General features: G+C 38.2%; 1 protein-coding gene and 1 pseudogene across 3 annotated transcripts in view; one reads left to right on the forward strand and one right to left on the reverse strand.

Annotated features, from left to right (window-relative positions):
• VAMP7 (vesicle associated membrane protein 7) overlaps positions 1-26,778 on the forward strand; it is a 75,780-nt gene that overhangs the window by 10,196 nt on the left and 38,806 nt on the right. For 2 of the 3 annotated variants that reach the window (XR_012127587.1, XM_037025065.2), the window contains exons 2-4: positions 14,758-14,912; positions 19,864-19,921; positions 21,995-22,132. Coding sequence is in view for 2 of the 3 variants with exons in the window: in XM_037025065.2 (XP_036880960.2) it covers positions 14,767-14,912; positions 19,864-19,921; positions 21,995-22,132 (342 nt within the window). In the remaining variant the exon portion in view is untranslated. The remainder of the gene's footprint in view (positions 1-14,757; positions 14,913-19,863; positions 19,922-21,994; positions 22,133-26,778) is intronic. The other variant, XM_073228116.1, reaches the window with a different exon arrangement.
• LOC140847409 (cysteine dioxygenase type 1 pseudogene) lies at positions 5,656-8,002 on the reverse strand (annotated as a pseudogene).

The raw sequence follows: 26,778 nt of genomic DNA on the forward strand, positions 1-26,778 counted from the left end.
TATAAGCACCATATGGATGGATCTTGCTTTTTTATCCATTCTATTACTCTGTGTCTTTTGATTGGTGCATTCAGTCCATTTGCATTTAGGGTGATTATTGAGAGGTATGATCTTATTGCCATTGCAGGCTTTTAGTTTGTGGTTACCAAAGGTTCAGGGTTAGTTTCTTTACTATCTTACTGTCTAACTTAACTTGCTTGTTGAGCTATTATAAACACGGTCTGATGATTCTTTATTTCTCTCCCTTCTTACTCCTCCTCCTCTCTTCTTCATATGTTGGGTGTTCTGTTCTGTGCTCTTTTTAGGAGTGCTCCCATCTAGAGCAGTCCCTGTAGGATGCCCTGTAGAGGTGGTTTGTGGGAGGCAAATTCCCTCAACTTTTGCTTGTCTGGGAATTGTTTAATCCCTTCTTCATATTTAAATGATAATTGTGCTGGATACAGTAGTCTTGGTTGGAGGTCCTTCTGTTTCATTGCATTAAGTATATCATGGCATTCTCCTCTGGCCTGTAGAATTTCTGTTGAGAAGTCTGATGATAGCCTGATGGATTTTCCTTTGTAGGTAACCTTTTTTTTCTCTCCGGCTGCCTTTAATACTTTGTCCTTGTCTTTGATCTTTGCCATTTTAATTAATATGTGTCTTGGTGTTGCCCTCCTTGAATCCCTTGTCATGGGAGTTCTGTGTACCTCTGTGGTCTGAGAGGCCATTTCTTCCCCTAGTTTGGGGAAGTTTTTGGTAGTTATTTCTTCAAAGACACTTTCTATCCCTTTTTCTCTCTCTTCTTCTTCTGGTACTCCTATAATGCGTATATTGTTCCTTTTCGATTTGTCACTCAGCTCTCTTAGAATTCTTTCATTCCTGGAGATCCTTTTATCTCTCTCTGCATCAGCTCCTGTGCATTCCTGTTCTCTGTTTTCTAGTCCATTAATGGTCTCTTGCATCTTGTCCATTCTGTTTTGAAGTCCTTCCAGAGCTTGTTTTATTTCTGTATTCTCCTTCCTTAGTTCTTGCATATTTCTCTGCAAGTCCATCAGGATGGTTATGACTTTTGTTTTGAATTCTTTTTCAGGAAGACTGGTTAAATCTATCTCCCCAGGTTCCTTCTCAGGGGAGGATGTAGCAGATGCCAAAGCTGTCTGGGTTAGTCTTGTCTGGATCATATTTTTTTGCCTTTTCATGTTGATAGGTGCTATTGACTATCAGCTGGGGGGGCCAAACTTTCCACTTGCTCCAGGCCTTTCTTTACTGGAACAACTGCGACCCCTAGTGGCTCGTGTTGGGTAATTGCGTGTAGACTGGGTCTTTGTGTCTTGCCCAGCCGGTATGGAGGAAGCTCCCTTTCTGAGGGCGTGGCCAGCCTTAGTCTGCTTCTCTGCTTTCGCTGCGCCCCGGAGGGGTAATGGACGGGGGGCTGTTTGGCTGTTTACCTCCATGAGGGGTCTCAGAGCTGTTGCCCAGGGGGTTAGGGCGCCCAGTTTTCCCTGTAATTTCCAGCCGCTGGACCGTGACCTGTGTTGTTTCCGTACAGCTTTTGCGTCCCTGTCCCTTTAAGACTTTCAAAAAGCACTCGCTTTTCTTTGTCACAGGGGCATCAGCTTCGGGACCCGCTCACCCGTCCTGCTGCCCTGTTTCCCTAGTATCCAGGACCCCACGCATGCACTGTGTCTGCGCTCTGGTGCGGATGGCTGGGGCTGGGTGTTTAGCAGTCCTGGGCTCCCTCTCCCTCCCCGCTCCGACTCCTCTCCTCCCGCCGGGAGCTGGGGTGAGGGGTGCTCAGGTCCTGCTGGGCTGGGGCTTGTATCTTATCCCTTTCACCAGGTGCTGGGCTGTCGCACGTATGGATGTAGTCTGCCTGTTGCCCTGTGTCTTCTGGTCTCTCTTTTAGGATTAGTTGTATTTGTTGTATTTTCAAAAATTTATATATTTTTTGGAGGAGATTCCCACTGTCCTACTCATGCTGCCGTGTTGGCTCCACCCCTATAGGTGGGATTTTTAACAGTATAGAAGAGAGTAAGAAATTACTATTAGTAACATCTAAGAGGAAAGTAAGTTTCTATTTGCTGTGTATCTAGTGTTTAACAGGCATTTTTAAATTGGGGACCACTTTTATTGAAAAAAACACTGCTACTCTATAACTTAAATCCATTGTTCCTACTTATTTTCCAAATAACCTCCATGTTCCAGGTGACTGTATTTTTTTTTTATTAAGATATCATTGATATATAATCTTATGCTCAGGGGTCACGAGAAACATTGTGGTTACTACATTCCCCCTATTATCAAGTCCCCACCACATACCCCATTACAGTCACTGTCCATCAACATAGTAAGATGCTATAGAGTCACTACTTGTCTTTCCTGTGCTATACTTCCTTCCCCGTGCACCCACCATATTATGTATGCTAATCATAAGACCCCTTAATCCCCTTCTCCTTCCCTTCCCTCCCACCCTCCCCATCCCCCTTCCCTTTGGTGACTGTTAGTCCATTCTTGGGTTCTGTGAATCTGCTACTGTTTCGTTCCTTCAGTTTTTGCTTTGTTATACTCCACAGATGAGTGAAATCACTTGTTACTTGTCTTTCTTTTCCTTCCTTATTTCACTGAGAATAAAACCCTCTAGCTCCATCCATGTTGTTGCAAATGGTAGGATTTGTTTTCTTCTTATGGCTGAATAATATTCCATTGTGTATGTATACCACATCTTTATCCATTCGTCTACTGATGGACACTTACGTTGCTTCCATTTCTTGACTATTGTAAATAGTGCTGCAATAAACATAGGGGTGCATATGTCTTTTTGAAACTGGGATCCTACATTCTTAGGGTAAATTCCTAGGAATGGAATTCCTGGGTCAAATGATATTTCTATTTTTATTTTTTTGAGGGACCTCTATGTTTCCACAATGGTTGAACTACTTTACATTCCCACCAGCAGTGTAGGAGGGTTCCCCTTTCTCCTCATTCTTGCTAGCATTTGTTGTTCCTAGTCTTTTCTATGTTGACCATCCTTACTGGTGTGAGGTTATATCTCATTGTGGTTTTAATTCACATTTCCCTGATAATTAGTGATGTGATGCATCTTTTCATGTGCATGTTTTCCATCTGAATTTCTTCTTTGGAGAAGTGTCTGTTTATATCCTCCACCCATTTTTTAATAGCGTTATTTGCTTTTTGGGTGTTGAGGCTTGTGAGTTCTTTATATATTTTGGATGTTAACCCCTTTTCAAATGTGTCATTTGCAAATATATTCTCCCATACTGTAGGATGCCTTTTTGTTTTGCTGATAGTGTCCTTTGCTGTACAGAAGCTTTTTAGCATGATGTAGTCCCATTTGTTCATTTTTTATTTTGCTTCCCTTGCTCGAGGAGATGTGTTCAGGAAAAAGTTGCTCATGTTTATATTCAGGAGATTTTTGCCCATGTTGTGTGTGTGTGTGTGTTCAAATCCAGCTTTATTAAAATTATTTGGCAATTTTGGTAATAGTACAAAGTCTTTGTAAGCACGGGACACAAAAATACGAGTTTATATATTTGGCTTGTTGTGGGTTTGGGTACATGTACTTTTCTAAATCTTCTGGACTTCATTTCCTTACCAAATGGCAAAGAGTCTGAAGTTTATCTACAATACCCTATTGTTTATAGAACAGGAACTTGTAAAATAAGATTGAAAAACTAAAATCCACAGATTCAAAAAATCCTCTTCAAATATTAAGAACATACAAAGTATGTTATTAATACATTTAGTCCTCCAAGTAACAAGGCTGGCATTTGATGTCTGCAGTTTCTGGTTTTTATTTATTGCTAATTACAGGAGAGCACTTGATTTGGCGTTTAAAAGTCACAAGCCTCTTTTTTTTTTTTTTTTTTTTTTTTTTTTTTGGGCATAATACAAGGGCATGATTTAATGTGCATTTTTTTTTTTTTTTTTTTTTTGAGAGGGCATCTCTCATATTTATTGATCAAATGGTTGTTAACAACAATAAAATTCAGTATAGGGGGGTCAATGCTCAATGTACAATCATTAATCCATCTCAAATCTAATTCTCGTCAGTCTCCAATCTTCTGAAGCATAACAAACAAGTTCTTACATGGTGAATGAATTCTTACATACTGAATAAATTCTTACATGGTGAACAGTACAAGGGCATTCATCACAGAAACTTTCGGTTTTGATCACGCATTATGACCTATAAACAATCAGGTCAAATATGAATATTCGTTTGATTTTTGTACTTGATTTATATGTTGATCCCACATTTCTCCCTTTATTATTATTATTATTTTTATTTTTAATAAAATGCTGAAGTGGTAGGTAGATCAGGCTGCCTTTTTTTTTTTTTTTTTTTTTTTTTTTGAGAGGGCATCTCTCATTTATTGATCAAATGGTTGTTAACAACAATAAAATTCAGTATAGGGGGGTCAATGCTCAATGTACAATCATTAATCCATCTCAAGCCTAATTCTCGTCAGTCTCCAATCTTCTGAAGCATAACGAACAAGTTCTTACATGGTGAACGAATTCTTACAGAGTGAATAAATTCTTACATGGTGAACAGTACAAGGGCATTCATCACAGAAACTTTCGGTTTTGATCATGCAATATGACCTATAAACCATCAGGTCAAATATGAATATTCATTTGATTTTTGTACTTGATTTATATGTTGATCCCACATTTCTCCTATTATTATTATTATTTTTATTTTTAATAAAATGCTGAAGTGGTAGGTAGATGCAAGATAAAGGTAGAAAACATAGTTTAGTGCTGTAAGAAGGCAAATGTAGATGATCAGATGATCAGGTGTGTGCCTATGGACTAAGTATTAATCCAGGCTAGACAAGGGCAGCAAGACATCCACGGATGCAGAAGATTTCTCTCAAAGCAGGGGGGGTGAGGTTCTGAGCCTCACCTCTGTTGATCCCCAAATTCTCACCTGATGGCCCCCCTGCGACTGTGCCTGTCTTAGGTTGTTCCTCCCTTGAGGAATCTTACCCGTCTCTGGCTAACCAGTCATCTTCCGGGGCCATACAGGGAAATGTAAAGTTGGTAAGTGAGAGAGAAGCCATATTGTTTGCAAAGGTTAGCTTTTAACTTCTTTGCAGATTTATGCCCTGTGGCTTCTATGCCCAGCACTTGTCTCGAGGTATCTTTACCACCTGGAGGAACTATGATACTCGGTAAATTCGATATGAGGCACGAATTCTATTTAAGGTTTGTAATTAGGAAGGAAGAAGAAAAGCTATAGATGTAGCATATGAAGGAAACTTGGGAGGATTGATTATTTCTTTGACATATCTTCTTGTATAGTACCTTAAGTATGTACAGGTTTTAAACTACTAACTAATTTGCACACACATATTAACATAATAGGAATACGGTGACATAAACAAAGCAAATCTATAATTACCAGCCATCTCCAGTGAAGCCAAGAAAACCATTTAGGCACCCTAGGCATTTGTGAAAATTTATCTATGATATGATGGATATTTTCGAACTGTACTTGAACCATCAGACAAATTAAAGCAGCCCATTTCTGGGATCTGTTCACATCCCATATGTTCTTTTAACCATAGATAGTCTATAGTCATGAGATTTTGGGGTGCTACAACTTGCACCCCTCCCAACTCCTGGTTGAGTTCCAACAGTACAGATCCAGTCAAATTCGTTGTCTCACTGTATGCACATGCCAGCCTAGACATCTCCCTCCTCCTTCTTATGGCAAGTCCAGGAGACGGTGGGCTGGATGCAGCCACAACCGCAGCATCGTCCGGATCCCTGTGGACAAGCCTCTTTTTTTTAGGGGATTTCTCTTCTGCAGTAGCTTAGGGCACTATTTGCTTACTTAACACCCTATAATTCGCATCTTCCTTACTGAAGATCTAAGTATTGGCTTTGTAAAGTATGTTATTGGACAGCAAATGGTGGGAAGCCCTGTTGTCAAAGGTAAAACTTTCAGCGGATCTTAAAGTAAAAGCTCAGAGGATCTGGTCCTCCTTAGTTGTTTTCCAGTGATCCTGAAGTTGTAAATGGAGTCCTGATTCCAAATTTGCTATGGAATGTCATGGTGACTTTGTTTTTATGTCCTGTTCTCTGATCAAAGGCATGGCATGTATCAAAAGGTGGGCTGTACAAGTGAAGGCTCAAAGCAGGTTCCGTATGGCTAATATTCACTGCTCAATGTAAACCAATGGAATCATTGATGTAGGCACACTGGTTTTCCCTCAAGGTTCTTTCAGAGTTCTTGATCATCTCATTGGACTTTTTGTCAGGCCAGGCAAATAATGTCTCCCTTCAGATTTCCCTGCAGCATCTTCAGAAAGCAGTGGGAATTTGCGTGATCATGGATACTGCTGCCATGTCCTTCACCCCAACATAGAATCATTAGATTAAATTTTCCATTTTCTTGATCCACAAGATTTCAGGTATACCTTTGGGTGACCAGGCGCAGCGCTGGGGTTGGGAAAGCCTTGGTGCCTATGTTCTAAGGGTTTTATGTTTTCATGACTTATGTTCAGGTCTTTGATCCATTTCGAGTTTACTTTTGTGTATGGAGTTAGATGACAATCCAATTTCATTCTCTCACATGTAGTTGTCCAGTTTTTCCAGTAATAGTTGTTGAAGAGGCTCTTATTTCTCCATTGTATGTCCATGGCTCCTTTATCATATATTAATTGACCATATATGCTTGGGTTTATATGTGGGCTCTTACTCTGTTCCATTGGTTTATGGGTCTGTTCTTGTGCCAGTACCAAATTGTCTTGATTATAGTGGCTTTGTAGTAGAGGTTGAAGTTGGGGAGTGTAATCCCCCAGCTTTATTTTTTGGCTATTTGGGGTCTTTTGTGGTTCCAAATGAATTTTAGAACTATTGCTCTAGTTTGTTGAAGAATGCTGTTGGTATTTTGATAGGGATTGCATTGAATTTGTAGATTGCTTTAGGCAGGATGGCCATTTTGACAATATTAATTCTTCCTACCCAAGAGTATGGGATGAATTTCCATTTATTAGTGTCCTCTTTAATTTCTCTCATGGGTGTCTTGTAGTTTTCAGAGTATAGGTCTTTTACCTCCTTGGTTAGGTTTATTCCTAGGTATTTTATTCTTTTTGATGCAATTGTGAATGGAATTATTTTCCTGATTTCTCTTTCTGTTAGTTCATTGTTAGTGTATAGGAGTACAACAGATTTCTGTGTATTAATTTTGTATCCTGCAACTTTGCTGAATTCAGATATTAGTTCTAGTAGTTTGGAGTGGAGTCTTTAGGGTTTTTTATGTACAATATCTCATGTCATCTGCAAACAGGGACAGTTTAACTTCTTCCTTACGAATCTGCATGCCTTTTATTTCTTTGTGTTATCTGATTGCCATGGCTAGGACCTCCAGTACTATGTTGAATGACAGTGGGGAGAGTGGGCATCCTTGTCTTGTTTCTGATATTAGAGGAAAAACTTTCAGCTTTTTACTGTTAAGTATGATGTTGGCTGTGGGTTTGTCGTGTATGGCCTTTATTATGTTGACGTACTTGCCCTCTATACCCATTTTATTGAAAGTTTTTATTATGAATGGGTGTTGAATTTTGTTAAATGCTTTTTCAGCATCTATGGAGATGATCCTGTGATTTCTGTCCTCCTTTTTATTGATGTGGTGGATGATATTGATGTATTTTCCAATGTTGTACCATCCTTACATTCCTGGAATGAACCCAACTTGATCATGGTGTATGATCTTTTTGATGTATTTTCAATTCAGTTTGCTAATATTTTGTTGAGTATTTTTGCATCTATGTTCATCAGGGATATTGGTCTGTAATTTTCTTTTTTTGTGGTGTGTTTGCCTGGTTTTGGTATTAGAGTGATGCTGGCTTCATAGAATGAGTTTGGAAGTATTCCCTCCTGTTATACTTTTTGGAAAACTTTAAGGAGCATGGGTATTAGGTCTTCTCGAAATGTCTGATAAAATTCAGTGGTAAAGCCATCTGTTCTGGGAGTTTTGTTCTTGCGTAGTTTTTTGATTAGACTCAATTTCATTGCTGGTAATTGGTCTGTTCAGATTTTCTGTTTCTTCCTGGGTCAGTCTTGGAAGGTTGTATTTTTCTAGAAAGTTGTCCATTTCTTCTAGGTTACTCAGTTTGTTAGCATATAATTTTTCATAGTATTTTCTCATAATTCCTTGTATTTCAATGGTGTCCATAGTGATTTTTCCTTTCTCATTTCTGATTCTGTTTATGTATGTAGACTCTCTTTTTCTCTTGATAAATCTGGCTACGGGTTTATCTATTTTGTTGTTTTCTCAATGAACCAGCTCTTGGTTTTATTAATGCTTTGTATTGTTTTGTTATTCTCAATTTTATTTATTTATTCTATGATCTTTATTATGTCCTTTCTTCTACTGACTTTGGGCCCCATTTCTTCTTCTTTTTCAAGTTTCATTAATTGTGAATTAAACTGTTCACTTGGGATTGTTCTTCCTTCTTTAAATAGGCCTGAATTGCTATATACTTTCCTCTTAGAACTGCCTTCACTTCGTCCCACAGAAGTTATTTAGGAGCATGTTGTTAAGCCTCCATGTGTTTGTGAGCCCTTATGTTTTCTTAGTACAATTCTTTGTGACCTGAGAGGTTGATTGGTACAATTTCTGTCTTTTTGAATTTGCTGAGGCTCTTTTTGTGGCCTAGTATGTTATCTGTTATGGAAAATGTTCCATGTGCACTTGAGAAGAATGTGTATCCTGTTGCTTTTGGGTGGAGTGTTCTGTAGATGTCTGTTAGGTCCATCTGTTCTAATACATTGTTCAGTGCCTCTGTGTCCTTATTTATTGTCTGTCTTGGTGATCTGTCCTTTGGAGTGAGTGGTGTGTTAAGTCTCCTAAAATGAATGCATTGCATTCTATTTCCCCCTTTATTCTGTTAGTATTCGTTGCACATATTTGGGTGCTCCTATGTTGGGTGCATTGTTGCGGTCAGGGCCTGTGAAAATGAGAAACCGAGTCAGAATGACATTTAATGCAGAGGGCTTAGACATCCTCTCGAGACTAAGCACCAAGTCAGTGCTCCCCTGCACTTTTATTAAGTTACAGCAAGCAAAAAGACAGGATTATATGATAAGTTTTATCATCATCTAAACAATTGCAAACCAATCCTCTTAAAGTTTCTCTTATGTCTCCTCAAGTCATCCACCACTTGAGTCTCAAGGTGTGTTCCTTATCTGCGTTTGCCTCAGAAAGGATCAGGAGAACTGTTTTGCAGTCCTTGTCACACCACTCATGACTCACACCAGATTCCAAGATGCAGCACCTATTGTTCTTTTCTCTTAGATTGGTTTTGACTATAGATTAAGCTTAAGCAGGAACTAAATTAGAGCGAGTTTAACTGCTGGGGTATCTACAGTGCATAGCTATTTATAATGGCTGTATCCTCTTACTGGACTGACCCCTTTATTATTATATAATGTCCTTCTTTGTCTCTTGGTACTTTATTTGTTTTGAAGTCTATTTTATGTGATACAAGTATTGCAACTCCTGCTTTTTTCTCCCTATTGTTTGCTTGTTTGCATGAAATATCTTTTTCTATCCCTTCACTTTTAGTCTGTGTATGTCTTTGGGTTTGAAATGAGTCTCTTGTAGGCAGCATATAGATGGGTCTTGCTTTTTTATCCATTCAGTGACTCTATGTCTTTTGATTGGTGCATTCAGTCCATTTACATTTACATTTAAGTCCATTTACATATCAATAGATATGTAGTTATTGCCCTTGCAGGCTTTGGATTTGTGGTTACCAAAGGTTCAAGGACAGCTTCTTTACTATCTAACCATATAACTTAACTTACTTATTATGCTATTATTAACACAATCTGAAGATTCTTTTTTCTCTCCCTTCTTTTTCTTCCTCCTCCACTCTCTATATGTTAGGTGTCATATTCTGTACTCTTTGTGTATCCTTTGACTGACTTTGTGGGTAGCTGATTTAATTTTGCATTTAGCTAGTAATTAGTTGGCCTACTTCCTTTACTGTAGTTTTATTTTTTATGGTGACAGCTATTTAGCCTTTGGAGCACTTCCATCTAGAGCAGTCCCTTTCAAATACACTGTAGAGATGGTTTGTGGGAGGTGAATTACCTCAAATTTTGCTTATCTGGGAATTGTTTAATCCCTCCTTCAAATTTAAATGGTAACCTTGCCGGGTAGAGTAATCTTGGTTCTAGGCCCTTCTGTTTCATTGCATTGAATACATCATGCCACTCCCTTCTTGCCTGTAAGGTTTCTGCTGAGAAGTCTGATAGCCTGATGGATTTTCCTTTGTAGGTGATCTTTTTCTCTTTCTGGCTGCCTTTAATACTCTGTCCTTGTCCTTGATCTTTGCTGTTTTAATTATTATATGTCTTGGTGTTGTCTTCCTTGGGTCCCTTGTGTTGGGAGATATGTGCACCTCCATGGCCTGAGAGACTATCTTCTTCCCCAGTTTGGGTAAATTTTCAGCAATTACCTCCTCAAAGACACTTTCTATCCCTTTTTCTGTCTCTTCTTCTTCTGGTACCCCTATAATGTGAATATTGTTCTGTTGGGATTGGTCACACAGTTCTCTTAATATTCTTTCATTCCTAGAGATCCTTTTTTCTTTCTCTGCCTCAGCTTCTTTGTATTCCTGTTCTCTCATTTCTATTTCATTTACTGTCTCCTCAATCTCATCTAATCTTCTTTTAAATATGTCCATTTTATGTTTCATCTACTGTATTTTTTAACGTGTTTATCTTCCTCCTGAATTCATCCCTTAGCTCTTGAATATTTTCCTGTAGCTCCATTAGCATACTTATGCCTTTTATTTTGAATTCTTTTTCAGGAATATTGGTGATTTCAGTCTCACTGAGCCCTATTTCTGGTTTTTCAGGGATTTTGAATTAACAAGGTTCTTCTGCCTTTTCATAATTGTATTGGATAGTGAGAAATACTAGGTTTGTTTAGGCAGTGCCCCCTAGGGCCCGGAAGCTCTGCTTTTCGGAGCTGCCTGGTACTTGGAGCGATGGCATTGGTTGCAGCTGAGTGGTGCCAGTGTCTGCCCTAAAAATCATGCCCTTTCCTGCTTTCTGGCCGCAGTGCCTGCCTCCAGTGTCAGGACCTGTGAGCCACATGCAGGAGGCAGCCTCTGTGTTACGCTGTGTAGTTGCTGTAGGTGGGGCTGCCCTCCAGCTGGTCAGGAGTGGTGACAGGGGCAGTGGGTTTTCGCACAGTTGCTGGCGTGGAGGAAGAAGCAGCAGGCTGCTTGATCACAGTGAGGGGCCTCAGGGCTGCGTTGCCTGCCAGGGGAATGGAGTATCTGAAGCTATTGAAAGTTCCCAACCTGCTGGTCTGAGTGTGCTGGGACGATTTTGTCCACCTGTTCCTTCTCCTGAATCCTTGCCCTTTAAGCAGCCCTCTCACTGTTGGGAAGTCTTTCAAAGCACCCACATTTCTTTTGTCCCAGGGCAGCCAGTTGTTGGGAACCTGTTCGCAGTCGTAGTCTTTGACTTCGGTTTTCAGCCCCTCTAATCTCCAGAGCACCATGCAATGTGGGTTTGTGTTCCCAGAGTAGATTTCTAGGGCTGGATATTTAGTAGTCCTGGACTTCCACTCTCTCCCTGCACTGATTCTCTTCCTACCAATGGTGAGCTGGGGTGGGGGGAGTGCTCAGGTCCTGCTGGGTCGCAGTTTTATTATTTTACCCTTTTCCGTGAGATATTCTCTTTTCGCAGATGTAGACTCACTGGTGCAATCTTATTTCTGGTCACTCTTTTAGGAATAGTTGTATTTGCTGTATTTTCGTATTATATGTGGTTTAGGGAGGAGATTTCTGCCTCACCTCTCACGCCACCATCTTTTTTCCTCCTTCGTATGTCTGTGCTTTATATAAACTTGAAGACTGCTGTCATGTTCCCTTAAGTCTTTTTTTTCATGTTAAACATTTCTAGTTCTAGCTATTCTTCAAATGATACAGTGCCCATGTCTTTTACCTATGCTGTTGTTCTTTCATGCAATCTTGAAATGCTATACCTGGAATTAAACTCAGTATTACACGTGTGTTCTAACTAGCACAGAGTATAATGGCACACTCAGCCCAGCAGGCTGGGAACTTTTAAGAGCTTCAGGCGCTCCATCCCCCTGGCTGGCAATGCAGCCCCAAGTTCCCCCCACCACGATAAGCAGCCTGCCACTTCTTCTTCCACACTGGCACCTGTGTGCAAATCCACATTTCTTAATACAGTTGAAGATTACATAAGCATTTTAAGCAATTGCCTCATTTCAGTTCATAAGACACTAGGTCTTTTTGTATTGTTGCCAAACTCAGTTTAGCTCTTGAAGTGGCTAAGGGACTGAGGTTGCTGCTCTTTCATCTGTATGCCTCAGGGACCATATGATTTCTTCTACCTATTTCTCTTTGTGTTTTTGTTCCACTCCACTGCTCTTTGCTTGGCGAAGGGGGTAGCCTAGTAAACAATGTTCTGCATGTAATTGTAGATTAATGATAACAAAATTTAAAAAAAGATATATGGAAAGCTAGTTAGGACCTGCCCCCTAGTCTGTTTTTTTTTGGAAATTTAGGTTGTTTCCTAATTTTTGTTATTATAAATAGCTCTGCAATGAAAGTGTTTGTACATAAAAAAAAAAATTCAGTGACTTTTACAGTCTCCACACTGTGTATCATTGAACACAGCTAGGAGCTGACACTTGTTTCTTCTTGAATCTTTTTTCTCTTTGGCTTCCAGGCCATCATACTCTTCTGGGTTTCCTCTTACTTTTCCAGTTGATGCTTCTCAGTCTTCTTTGTGGGTCCCTATTCATCTGCCCTTCCCTCAACTATCTATTGCACTTTAGGTTTTATCTTTGGTTTTCCCTCAATTTTCGTTGTGCTTTTAGTTTTTTTCTGTATACAATATATCTTTAGCAAGTAAATCATGTTTAAAATGGCAGGTCTAGATGAGCTCATCTAAGGATCAAGGAGTGCAGAACCGTTCCCCACAAATCAACATTTAGAGGTCAGCTAGAGGAGGACTCAGCAAGAAAACAGAAGGAGCAGCTAGGTATGTAGGAGTATTTCAAGAAGGAGCTTTAGCAGGGTTGACTGTTCCTGAGAGGTCAAGTCAGGTGAGAACAGAGAAGTGACCACTGAATTTTGCAGCATAGAGGCTGTTGGTGATCTTAGTAAGGATGGTTTTGTGGAGTGCTGAGAGCAAAAGCCAGATTATAGTAAGTTGAAGAGTTAGAAGGAGGTAGATAAGCAGAGATAGTGTGCAGATGATGATTTTAAGAAATGGAGCAGTACCTAGAATGTTACAGGATCATTGGAGGCTTTTAGGATCAAGGAAAATAATGTATGAGGAAGTGATTTGGAGATTACAACTTGCTACATATGTGTAAGGATAAATCCAGAAAGAAGATGACTGAGGACATAATTATGGAGAACACCCTCAATGAAGAGACCCTGAGAGGAGTTCAGCTCAAGAGACAGATGAGCATTTTTTATAGTGTGCTGTCCTTCAGTGCTGGGATTCCAAGAAGCAATCAGTGGATTCCTGGACGTAAAGGTGTTTCACAAAATATGGTTGTGTGAATCAAATGTATCCAGACAGGCTTGCCTTAAATACTTATTTTAGAACCCCACCTCAGGCCTACTAAGTCAGAATTTCAAGAGATGATGCCAAGAATTTTATTTTTTACCAAGTGATTCTAACTGTCACCTAAGATAACTCATTCACAGTACAGTTTAAGAACCACTGGTTTATTGGATGAAACTGAACATGTAAACACAAGTTGAAGAATAGGAAGGCATTTGTTAATTTCTTTTTATAAGTTTGTACTGTTACATAAGAAAAACTGAGCATGGGAAAAGTAGTACAGTTTCATAAACATGAGAAAAGTAATCTTAAACTCATGCAGTTTATTGTTTTAGAAATGTTTTTTAATTAAGGATTTTTCCATGGTTTATAGAACCATTTCTCTTGTGAAAAGTTTGGGTTATTTTCACTTGTTTGTATTATGGATAATGCCTTTGGAAGAGAGGCAGTGCACAGTATAGTGATAAGATTGTGTGTTCTGGAACCACACTGCCTGGGTTTCAATCCCAACTCTTAGCACTTATTAGCTGTGTAATTTTGGGCAAATTGTTTAGGTTACCCATACTTCAGTTTCTTCATTTTAGTGTATCATAAAGTCCATAATTTCATTGATGTAAGAATTAAATGAGGTAATAATTGTGAAGTGCTTACAGTGGTGCCTAGCACACAGTAAGCACTTAATAAATATGGGCTGTTACTGGTAATAGGTATCTTTGTGAATCTAGAGTCTAACTTCCATTTAACTGTTAACCTAGGATTAATTTATCAGGAGGGGATTACTGTATTAAGGAATGAAGACATCATTATGTCCCTTTCCTGTCTATGGTCAGTACTTTTCAAAGGGTGATATTAGTCTGTGGTGTCCAATTTATAAAGGCAGCCTATTAATGAAATGTATGTGTGTATCATATATGCATTACATTATACATACACAAAAGTATATATATACATATTTGGTGTGTTTATGTGTGTATGCATATCAGTGTGGTTTAGGTCAGAAATTTGTACAAGACTGTGACCTTGTTAAGCCTATTATTAAGTCTGTGATATTAATGTTATAGTGCCTTGGGCAATACTGTCTCCAGGTAGATGTTGGTAAATGATAGTAACTTACTTTTGAAAGATCATGTCAAAGAAATATTCTAAGTCTTGTGTGTCTTTTTTTCCTTTTAATAGATTGAAGTCATGGCCATTCTTTTTGCTGTTGTTGCCAGGGGAACCACTATCCTTGCCAAACATGCTTGGTGTGGAGGAAACTTCCTGGAGGTGACAGAGCAGATTCTGGCTAAGATACCTTCTGAAAATAACAAACTAACATACTCACATGGCAAGTGAGTTCTGCTCTGCATGGGTAGAGGGTAAAAAAACTGAATTGTACTATAATCAGAATAGTAGAAAACTAGAAAACAATCTTCTTGGTAAAGATAACCTGAATAAGTTGACAAAATGGTAACTTTTATCAGCATGGAAAATGTCTGGTTCTATTATAAATTTAACTTGAAATTATTTTATTCTATCATAGAAGTGATACTAATATTTTAAAGATATGGGAATATTAGATATAAAAATGACTGTTACAGAGCTCTAGGATATGTGAAACTTGATACAGGTAAGACAAATAATACTCCTTCACTCTTTGATTATTTATTGAGCCCTTGCCAGGCACTTTTCTTGGTGCTGGGGATACAATAAGAAATTACACAGTATTTGCCCTCACAAAGGTCATAGTTCAATGAAGGAGCAGTCAAATCCATAGATAATTATAGCAGGAGGTAGTAGACCAGAGGGATGGCATTCTAGGTAGAAAACAGCTGGTAGTGAAGTATGGAGGCATGAGATCATAGGGCATATTTTAGGAACTGCAGGTGGTTCTCTGTGACTGGTACAGAACATGATGAAAATAAAGCTACAGAGATGAGTGGAGAGAAGTCATGTTGGGACTCATAGGCCATGTTAAAATTGGACTTTACCCTGTGGACAGTGGGAAGGCACTGAAGGTTTTCAGCCATGGTGTTACATGGTCAGGTTTTGCTTTAGAAAGATCACCCTGGTGACCGGTTGGAAAATGGAACAGAAAGGGCACAGATGGAGAATCTTAGTAATCAGATAAAAAGTGACTCAACCTTTCTCATCAATACTTAAGAAACTTCTGTTATTTAACCCATGCTCATGTCCTTGGTTCTTATCTCAGAAAGAGTTCCTTACTGCTTTCAGGGACTAACTCCTTGTAAATTTAGTATCTAGTGTAAGTTACTATAACAGAGAGACCCCAAAATACAATGTTAACTTAAATGACATATCCCAGAGATGTGTACTTTGGGGTTTGCGTGGATAACTCTGCTATCTTCCAGCTCTGGCCAAGGCAACTCCTTCAGCTTTTGGTATCTCTCAGTGTTTGCCCATTACAGTATGCACACACAAAAGTATATATATATATTTAAGCAAAATCCAGTAGTAGCCTGACAATGTATTGTTCAGAAGCTACGTGTTTACATTTTATTCTCTGCATAGTTGCACAGCTAAACCGCCTGGAAGGGAGGCTGGAATTGTCATTTATAGCTGTGTAGCCATATTCTCAGCTAAAATTTTGTTACTCTGCAAGAAGTTAAAGGGTATCAGGAGACAGCTTTTAATCTTCCAGTGTACTTTTCTGGTTCACCCAGATACCTGGGTGTACTGTTCTTCCGAAACATAGGACATACCTCCTTTCTGTAGAAGGTGATCCCAAAGATTCACCTGGTCATTGTGTCCAGCTCCAGGTTCACAGAGTCTGGGTTCTTCAACAGGCACCTGGGCTCGTTTCTGTGGCCCACTGGCAATAAACCTAAAGATAAATCCTAGGTTCCCCCTGTTCTTCCAGCCCAACCCAATAGCTACTGGAATAAGAACATCATCATCACAGTGGAGGTTATAAACTCCTCCTTAGAAAAGGGAAGAATGAGAAGGACATAGAGGTCACTGCTTCCTAGCAGTGTTCAAATAACTACTTCACAGCAATTTCAGAGATTCTGTGTTCTGATACAGGAGTGGGTAGTAGGTCTGCTTTATTGGAGGACCTCTTTCATCTTTTCCTCCTGACTCCTGGCTTTGTTTTCCAGGAGGATATTCCTGGTCCACTATCATCTCGGGCCACTCCCAGAGTGGGAGTTAGAGAATATGTCATCTTTCGGAACTGTACGGGTTTTGTAGTCTGTTGCTTAGCGATATAGTTTAGGGGCCCAGAGGTTGCCTTAGGGGTAAATAATCCCAGTTTCTTGTGACTGTGCCTTCATAGTTTCTTCAAAAACATTAGGCTTATGATCTTTGTGTTTTTAGTAAATTCCTAGGAAAATGCCGAGGGAGAGCACATGAAGTCCTTTTAGAGGCAAGACTGGAAAATAGGGCATGCATCTTTCACTCATATTTTATCAGCCAGAACTTAGTCACATAGCTGAATGTAGCTATCAGGGAAAGTAGAATATGTAATCCAATGAAAATGTTACAGTACAACAAAGTGATGTTATCCATCTGCATGACAATTATTTCCCCCCTGAAATATGACCTTCCACTTGCTATTCGTTTCTCTTTAACAGTATCACCACCAGCCATTCAGTTGGCTACACCTAAAACTTCAGAAACATATTTGACTTCTTCACCAAATCCTTGCCAATCTCCTACAAGAGGATTTTCAATCCAGTCCTTCTCTATCCCTCCTCACTGTACTGTTAGTTTGGGTCTTTATGGTTTTTCATTTCTAATAGCTTCCTCTTAACTGCTTTTTCTGCTTCTAGCCACTCCTTCCATAAATCTGTATATCACATTCCTATGATAATACTCTCTTGCTTAAAACCCATTGCTTTTAGAATAAAGTCCAAACTTGGTCTTCACCATTTTGTCTGCTCCTGACCTTTTATCCTTATCTCTGTAGGACTCCTTGCCATTCCCTGACCTAGCTGTGTTATTTTGATCTTTGGTATAGCTTTTTCATGCTTTTTTATCTTGGAATATGTTTTCTTTCCTACGCCTCCTGGTAAACTTTTTCTCATTTTATAGGTCCCAAATGAAATACTTTCTTATTATCACTTTAATCCTTCTAAAAGGACCATTCTGATCATGTCCTCCCATAAGCAGGTACTCCCAAACCTTGGGGTAAATAAAGTTCTTTAACATGACCTGAAAGAGTCTTTAGGATCTGGCCCTGTTTCCTTCTCTGGCCCCAACTGTTGCTACTTTAGCCCTCAATTTTGTTCTCCACCCATACTTACTAATTTGCCTTTCAGTGCTGGTTTCTTTCTCTATAACTAGTCTTTGCAGTAGCTATTACCTTTTACTAGAATATGTTTATCTTACTTACTTTTTAAAAACTTGACTGTCTTCCTGAGCTTAGATGTTTCCTCTTCTAGAAACCCCTGAACTCAAATACTGGGCCAAGTGCATCCTTTTTGTGTCTCCGTAGCATCCTGTGTTTATTCATATTGTAGCACTTACCACTGTGTATTAGAATTGAAGTCTATCTTTATTTTTGTCTCTGTTCCCTGACTATAGGCTTCCGGATGGCAGGGACCATACCTCATTGCTTTTGGTGTCTTTGCACCAAGTTATTCCCAGGAAGGACAAAAAACTTTTGTGGGGAAAACGATGACTTCCATTTTGGACATGTGTTTAAGTTGTCTGTGGTATGCCCAGTTGGATATGGTAGTGGACAGTAGCATATGCAGGCCTGGAGCTCAGGAGTAGTCTCCTGTGCTGCAGTAGTCATCTGTCTGGTCTTCCTTTCAGTCAGATATAGATTTCAGAATTATCATTGTAATTGTGGTAGCTGAAAACAAACAATAAAACATGAGCAAGGATGCTGCCCCCAGGGAGTGTTTGTTAGAAAAGCCAGGGGTCTGAGGATACTGGAAAACATCAACAAAGAGGGAGACTACTGCATAAACCAGGCAAGCCTGGTATAAAGAATCTAGTGGACAGAAAAATATTTTGAAGAAGAAAGTAGTGAACTCTATATGAGAGCCATACGGCAGTGTGGAAGTCATTGGTGGAACTGATGTAAACAGTTTCAGAGTAATAAGGGAAGACATTTTGCCTGAGTTCCCATACTTCCTTGAAATTCTTAGCAAGCTTCTATGTGAACATTAATAATATAATTCAACAAGTAGTTCTGTCTAGCCACTTGCCCAAGTAGCGATCTAGGAAGCAAACTTGAGTTATCTCTCTGCATCTTCCAACAGCCAATCACCAAGTTCAGTTCTGTTTCTTCTCTCTTCTTTATTTGTCTTATCATTTCTTACCTGCAGTGCTGCAGTAGTCTCCTGTCTGGTCTTCCTTTCTGTCAGTTCTCCACATTCTAGCCAAAGTATTTTTTTATATGGCAAATCTGATCACACTCTCCCCAGGCTGAAACCTTTTGATGCTTTTTCATTATTGTTAGGATAATGCATAGTGAGGTTTAATAGTCCTGTGTAACCTGGTATTTGCTTACTTATCTAGTGTCACAGGCAATTAGTTTTTTCGTCAAAGCTCTATACTCTAGTAATGGAAACTAGTTTTACTTTCTAAACCCATTATGTGCTCTTTTATCTACAGGCCCTCCCTTATGCTTATCGGTCTCTCACTCTGGAACACTCTTCTTTTGCTTTTCACTTTGCTCTCTCTTACTCATTCTTCAGGGCTCAGCTCAGACAAAACTTGCTCCAGGACGTCTTCCATGTTACCCTTAACTCTGTTAGGGGCCTCCTGTATGTTCACACAGCTCCATGTACTGTCTTTTTAACTCTTCATCATCCTCATTACCATGCTTCTTTCTAATCCCTTCACCGTGATCTCTGTGAAGACACAACTGATAGTTTTGCATATTTTGTATCCTTAGATGCAGCCCAGTAACTGGCTCAAAGTATATACCAAACAAATGTTATTAAGTATTTGGTAGAAAAAGTCTTTGTTTTGAGATTTTAGAAGAAGGCAAGGAAGACCTCATGGCCCATTGGAGATTAATTTTAATTATATGTCCCTTCTGAAATGTCGTCTCTTGTTCAGGCCTTCAGAGTCCAAATCATACACTTTCAGCTACCATTTTAATGGGTGATGTGCTATATACCTAGGGTGGAGACCATTTAATTTCTTACTTATTCCTGTCAGTTTGATTTGAGGGAAACAGGTATATAGGAGAGGGAAAGAGAATAGACAATATCTGTAAATAATATGGTCACCTTGACAGTCCTAAATTTGCTTACAATATAAAAGATAGAAGTGAGAGAGATATTGCTTATAACCACAATAAGTTTTATGTCTTTTATTCTACAGTTATTTGTTTCATTACATCTGCCAAGACAGGATTGTATATCTTTGTATCACTGATGATGTAAGTAATTTGAAGACATGTTGCTGTTTAACTGTATGTACTGTTAATAAAGTCAGTTTCCTAATTATCTGTATCTATGGTGGGTAAAGCTGATGTGAATGTAACTGTCCATAGCTGGAAATTTTTTTCTATACTTTGCATTTATCATATAGAGCAGCAAATGACAAGAAAAGTTGATAATCTGATTATATGCAAATCAACTCACTTTCGGTAGAATTTTAGCTTAATCTCTTGTGACTTCCACATTTATCCTTTCATGTAGTAAGAATTGATGTTCATAATTATGACCCTTTGGTATCAAATCATTTCTAATTTTATCTGAAATATTAAATATATTATTTCATACTATAATTAATAATATTTTAATGTATGTAGATTTTGGGAAATCAAAATCACAATACATTGTCAGCTTTATAATTCTGTCACATTGTTAGGTTGTTTTTTGAATGTTTGTAGGTTCTAGATCCAAAATGCTCAAAAACTTAACAGCACCATCATGGTCCTTTCTCTTTGGTATCATTAGTGTCAGCTTTCTCATAGACACATTCCCCTTATGGTTGCATGGAGCTTTGTGCTTATTTATTCATGTCCAGAGAAGAGGGACTATGTCTTCCCGAGTATCTTATTGTAGGAATGAGGAAACTTCTCCTAGTGTGCACGCCTGCCTTCAGTATGGACTTCCTTTCATGTCTTATTGGCTGGGAATAGGTTACATGCTTATTTCTTAATTGATCACTGACAAGAGGCATGAAATTTGCATGATTACCATAGGTCAGGGTTCTTAACCTTTGTTTTGTCATAGACCCCTTTGATACTCATGGGCCCCTCCCAGAATGTCTTAAAATGTTTGAAATAAAACACATGCTTATAATCTTACTACACTGATGGACAGTGACTGCAATGGGATATGGGGGGAGGACTCGATAATAAGGATGAATGTAGCAACCACATTGTTTTTCATGTGAAACCTTCATAAGAGTGTATTTCAATTATACCCTAATAAAAAAAAGCACATGCTTATCAGTGAAACCAATTATATTGAAGTCAAAGTATTCTAAAAATTGATATGGTGATGTGTATACTTCTTTATGCATTCATTAAATAAGATCTAATCATGAGTCTAGTAACTAATAATTTTGAAGTGGTAATGAGTATAAATGATATTTCAAGATGTCTAAAGCTGATAGTGTATGAAAAAAAGATTTCTGTTGGTGACAGAATCATAGGTACTGTGTAATATTACTCTGATTTGTTACCTACATTCACAATTGAAATTTAAAGATGGTGAAAATTACAGTGTAATTTTTTTTCTATCTAAGTATATGGGCCCCATGAATTTGGACCATTGACCCCAGTTCAAGAACCCTTGGCTTAGACTAATCATCTTGGGTGAAATGGAGATGAGTGTCAATCACAGTGATCATCTCAATGATTTTTATCCCTGGATTCAATTATTTTAAAAATCCAGCCATATCTGAAATAACTGATATAAAAATTAGAGTAGATGAGAAATATCACTACATTTGGGATGGTGGATTAGCCTTACATTTTTCTGAGCTATTGTTTGATTGATACACACACACACACTTTTTGAATGGCTGGGAGTAGACAAGAGTACATCACTTGTTCTTTTTAAATGTACCAACACTATTGATAAAAATCATTTCACACTTTATGACAGTAGTGTTAATGTGTGAAAGACTATTATTATGGATTTATTAATCATCTTGTGCTAGGCCTTCTAATAATAGATCCTGTGAAAGATATGGAGGAAATAAAACCCAATTCCATCTCTCAGGAAGCTAACCTAGGTGCTGTTATTTTCAGTTGGCAATAACCAAACATCTGGAGTGGACACTCAGCTCTTTCATTTACTAGTTGTTTGACCTTTGGAAAGTTAGTTTTCTTTTCAGAACCTTTGCTTCCTTATCTATAAAGTGAGGTCAGTGCTACTTCCTCTTTATAGAACCATTGCTCAGTAAATGTTATTTGTTCTTACGGTTGTTGTTAATCATGCATGCATATCATCTTTGTTTCCTTTCTAATGTGAACTCTGTGTTGGTCTCTTTTCAGGATTTTGAACGTTCCCGAGCCTTTAATTTTCTAAATGAGATAAGGAAGAGGTTCCAGACTACATATGGTTCAAGAGCACAGACAGCACTCCCATATGCCATGAATAGTGAGTTCTCAAGTGTCTTGGCTGCACAGCTGGTAAGATATTTTTCAAGATACAGTATTTTGATTTATATCTTCTGTATTACCTTAAAGTGCCATGAATATAGGGAACCCTGACCTGCAATATATTTTTCTGACTGTGTTATTATACACCAGCATAATAAAACTTACAGGATAAAAAAAAATTAAGGCACCATTTTAGGGTGAGAAGTTAATAATTGGTGATATTCTCTATTAATAGTGGTCAGAGTGTCTTGAGATGAAACATTAACGACTGTCTATTTCAACTACCGATCTAGTGTATAAGTCCACTCACCATACCAAATTATCTCTTAACCTGTGTATATATTAACCTCCTACCCTCCTATGAGACAGAATTATTTTTTGAACAGCTCAGATTGGTCATTTGAAAGTCTGTTCATCTGTATGAATACCTTATTGTCAGCTCAGTGAAGTTTTACTTATGTAAACACCTGTGAAATACCCTCTTTTCAAGATAGAAAGCATGTCCATGATCCTGAAAGTTCCATGTCCCTTTGCAGTCAGTCCCCTCCCTCACACTCTGCCCCAGGCAACCACTGCTGTCTTTGTTGTCACTAAAAATTAGTTTTGTCTTTTCTAGAATTTCCTATAAATGGAATCATACACATTATGTATTCTTTTGTATCTTGTTGTGCTCATTGTAAGACTTTTGGTATTCATTTGTGTTGTGTAAATCAGTAGTTCCTTTTTTTGCTGAGTAGTATTCTATGCATATATCACAATTTGTTTATCCATCCACTTTTTTTTGGATATTTGAGTTGCTTCCAGTTTTCAGCTATCATGAACAAAGCTTTTATGAACATCCATGTAGAAGTCTTTTTATTCCTCTTCAGTAAATACCTGAGAATGAAATGACTGGTTCATATGGTGAATGAAATTTAATTTTATAATACATTATTAAATATTTTTCCAAAATGGTTGTACCGTTTACATTCCCTCTAGCAGTTCTAGTGTTTCTACATCCTTACTAACACTTATTATGGTCTGTCTTTTAAATTTTAGCCATCCTAGTGAGTGTGTAGTTGTATCTCATTGTGGTTTTAATTTGTATTTCCCTGATAACTAATGGTTGAGACCTTTAAAAATTACTTACTAAATTTAATCCATGAAACTATTTGAGTGCAAAGACATAACATTCTATGATTGTGTTGTGAAAAAAAGACTTACTGTAATTGAGTAACTTCCTTTTAACTTTTCCTATAAGTGTTCTTTTTAATAGTATTTTTGAGTCTTACACTTCTAAATGTGCACTCCCCTGGGGGTGAAGTTTCTTTAAATAGTTATAATCTTTATTATTCAGTAAGTTGGTTTGTTTCATATTGCCAACATTCATATATATGAAACTGAAACATCACCAACAAAAATATACCAATGCATAGTGAGAAGTGAAGAGAGTCAGCTAGCAGCAAAACCTTCAACTTAGCCAGTCTGTCATTAGCTTTAAATCTGTTTGTGACCCTCTGAAGAAGTCTGTACCAGGACTCTTGTCTGTAAATGGAGATAATAATAGTATCTTCATAGAGTTTTTAGGTGAATTAAATAATAACCCTTATTTAAAGCATTTAGCACAGTGAAGTGACTGGAGTACTGTGTATTAAGCACACCATAGTTCTTAGCAATGGATAATAATTTGAAAATATGTATTGTCATCAGTGTCTTAGATTTCTAGATCTTATAAGAAACCAGTGAAAATAAGGACACATTTTCTGATCCCAACACATGCTCAGAAGCTGGCCAGCCCCTACCTCATCTTACCCAGAAGTGGGGAATAACTTAGGGTGCCCGTTCCCTGCCCTGTTCCCCATGCCCCAAGTATAGTCTTTAGTCCTTTCTTCCTTGTTTGAGCACAGATGATATAACCCCCTATTTCTGCCTCAAGAGTCTCAGATGTATATTTGATATTATATATATATATATACACACACACACACACACACACACACACACACTTTTGGTATCATTAATATAAACTCACATGAATAACATTGTAGTTACTAGATTCCACCTGTTATCAAGTCCCCCACCACATACCCCATTTCAGTCACTGTCCATCAGCATAGTAAGATGCTATAGAGTCATTACTTGTCTTCTCTGTGCTATACTGCCTTCCCCGTGTTCCCCCCTGTATTATGTGTGCTAATCCTAATGCCCCTTATTCCCCTTCTACCTCCCTTCCCACCAACCCTCCCCAGTCTCTTTCCCTTTGGTAACTGTCAGTCCATTCTTGGGTTCTGTGATTCTGCTGCTGTTTTGTTCCTTCAATTTTTGCTTTGTTCTTATGCTCCACAGATGAGTGAAATCATTTGGTACTTGTCTTTCTCCACCTGGCTTATTTCACTGAGCATAATAACCTCTAGCTCCATCCATGTGGTTGCAAATGGTAGGATTTGTTTTCTTCTTATGGCTAAGTAATATTCCATTGTGTATATGTGCCACATCTTCTTTATCCATTCATCTACTGATGGATACTTAGGTTGCTTCCATTTCTTGGCTATTGTAAATAGTGCTGCGATAAACATGGGGTGCATATGTCATTTTGAAACTGGGATCCTACATTCTTAGGGTAAATTTCTAGGAATGGAATTCCTGGGTCAAATGGTATTTTTATTTTTAGTTTTTTGAAGAACCTCCATACTGCTTTCCACGATGCTTGAACTAGTTTACATTCCCACCAGCAGTGTAGGAGGGTTCCCCTTTCTCCGCATCCTCACCAGCATTTGTTGTGCCTAGTCTTTTCTATGTTGGCCATCCTAACTGGTATGAGGTTATATCTCACTGTGGTTTTAATTTGCATTTCCCTGATAATTAGCTATGTGGAGCATCTTTTCATGTGCCTGTTGGCCATCTGAATTTCTTCTGCTCTTAGTATTTTGATAAGGATTGCATTTAATCTATAGATTGCTTTAGGCAGGATGGCCATTTTGACAATATTAATTCTTCCTATCCATGAGCAGTCATGTCAACAGTGTCTTAGATTTCTAGATCTTATGAGAAACCAGTGAAAATGAGGACACATTTTCTGATCCCAACACATGCTCAGAAGCTGGCCAGCCCCTACCTCATCTTACCCAGAAATGGGGAATAATTTAGGGTGTCCATTCCCTGCTCTGTTCCCCATGCCCCAAGTACAGTCTTCTTTAGTCCTTTCTTTCTTGTTTGAACACAGATTATATAACCCTGTAGTTACATGGCCATCCTGCCTAAAGCAATTTACAGATTAAATAAATGTGTTTCCATTTATTGGTATCTTCTTTAATTTCTCTCATGAGTGTCTTGTAGTTTTCAGAGTATAGGTCTTTCACTTCCTTGTTTAGGTTTATTCCTAGGTGTTTTATTCTTTTTGATGAAATTGTCAATGGAATTGTTTTCCTGAATTCTCTTTCTGCTTGTTCATCATTAGTGTATAGGAATGCAACAGATTTCTGCATATTAATTTTGTATCCTGCAGCTTTGCTGAATTCAGATATGAGATCTAGTAGTTTTGGAGTGGATTCTTTAGGGTTTTTTATGTACAATGTCATGTCATCTGCAAATAGGGACACTTTGACTTCTTCTTTGCCAATCTGGATGCCTTTTATTTCTTCGTGTTATCTGATTGCTGTGGCTAGGACCTCCAGAACTATGTTGAATAAAAGTGGGGCGAGTGGGAATCCTTGTCTTGTTCCCAATCTTTAAGGAAAGGCTTTCAGCTTCTTGCTGTTAAGTATAATGTTGGCTGTGGGTTTGTCATATATGGCCTTTATTATGTTGAGGTACTTGTCTATACCCATTTTGTTGAGAGTTTTTATCATGAATGGATGTTGAATTTTGTTGAATGGCTTTTTCAGCATCTATGGAGATGATCATATGGTTTTTGTCCTTTTTGTTGATGTGGTGGATTATATTGATGGATTTTCCAGTGTTGTACCATCCTTGCATCCCTGGAATAAATCCTACTTGATCGTGATGGATGATCTTTTTGATGTATTTTTGAACTCAGTTTACTAATATTTTGTTGAGTATTTTTGCATCTCTGTTCATCAGGGATATTGCTCTGTAATTTTCTTTTTTTCTGGGGTCTTTGCCTGGTTTTGATATTAGAGTGATTCTGGCCTCGTAGAATGAGTTTGAGAGTATTCCCTCCTCTTTTACTTTTTGGAAAACTTTAAGGAGGATGGGTATTAGGTCTTCACTAAATGTTTGATAAAAATCAGAAGTGAAACTATCTAGTAAAGGAGTTTAGTTTTTAGGTAGTTTTCTGATTACCAATTCAATTTCTTTGCTGTTAATTGGTCTATTCAGTTTTTCTGTTTCTTCCTGGGTCAGCATTGGAAAGTTGTATTTTTCTAGAAAGTTGTCCGTTTCTTCTAGGTTATTCAGTTTCTTACCATATAATTTTTCATAGCATTCTCTCATAATTCTTTGTATTTCTGTCGTGTCGATCATGATTTTTCCTTTCTCATTTCTGATTCCGTTTATGTGTGTGGACTCTCTTTTTTTCTTGATAAGTCTGGCTAGGAGTTTATCTGTTTTGTTTATTTTCTCGAAGAACCAGCTCCTGCTGTCATTGATACTTTGTATTGTTTTATTCTTCTCGATTTTCTGATCTAATCTTTATTATGTCCTCCTACTACTGACTTTGGGCCTCATTTGTTCTTTTT

Source organism: Manis javanica, chromosome X (assembly GCF_040802235.1).
Source record: "Manis javanica isolate MJ-LG chromosome X, MJ_LKY, whole genome shotgun sequence".
Classification (NCBI taxonomy): Eukaryota; Metazoa; Chordata; class Mammalia; order Pholidota; family Manidae; genus Manis; species Manis javanica.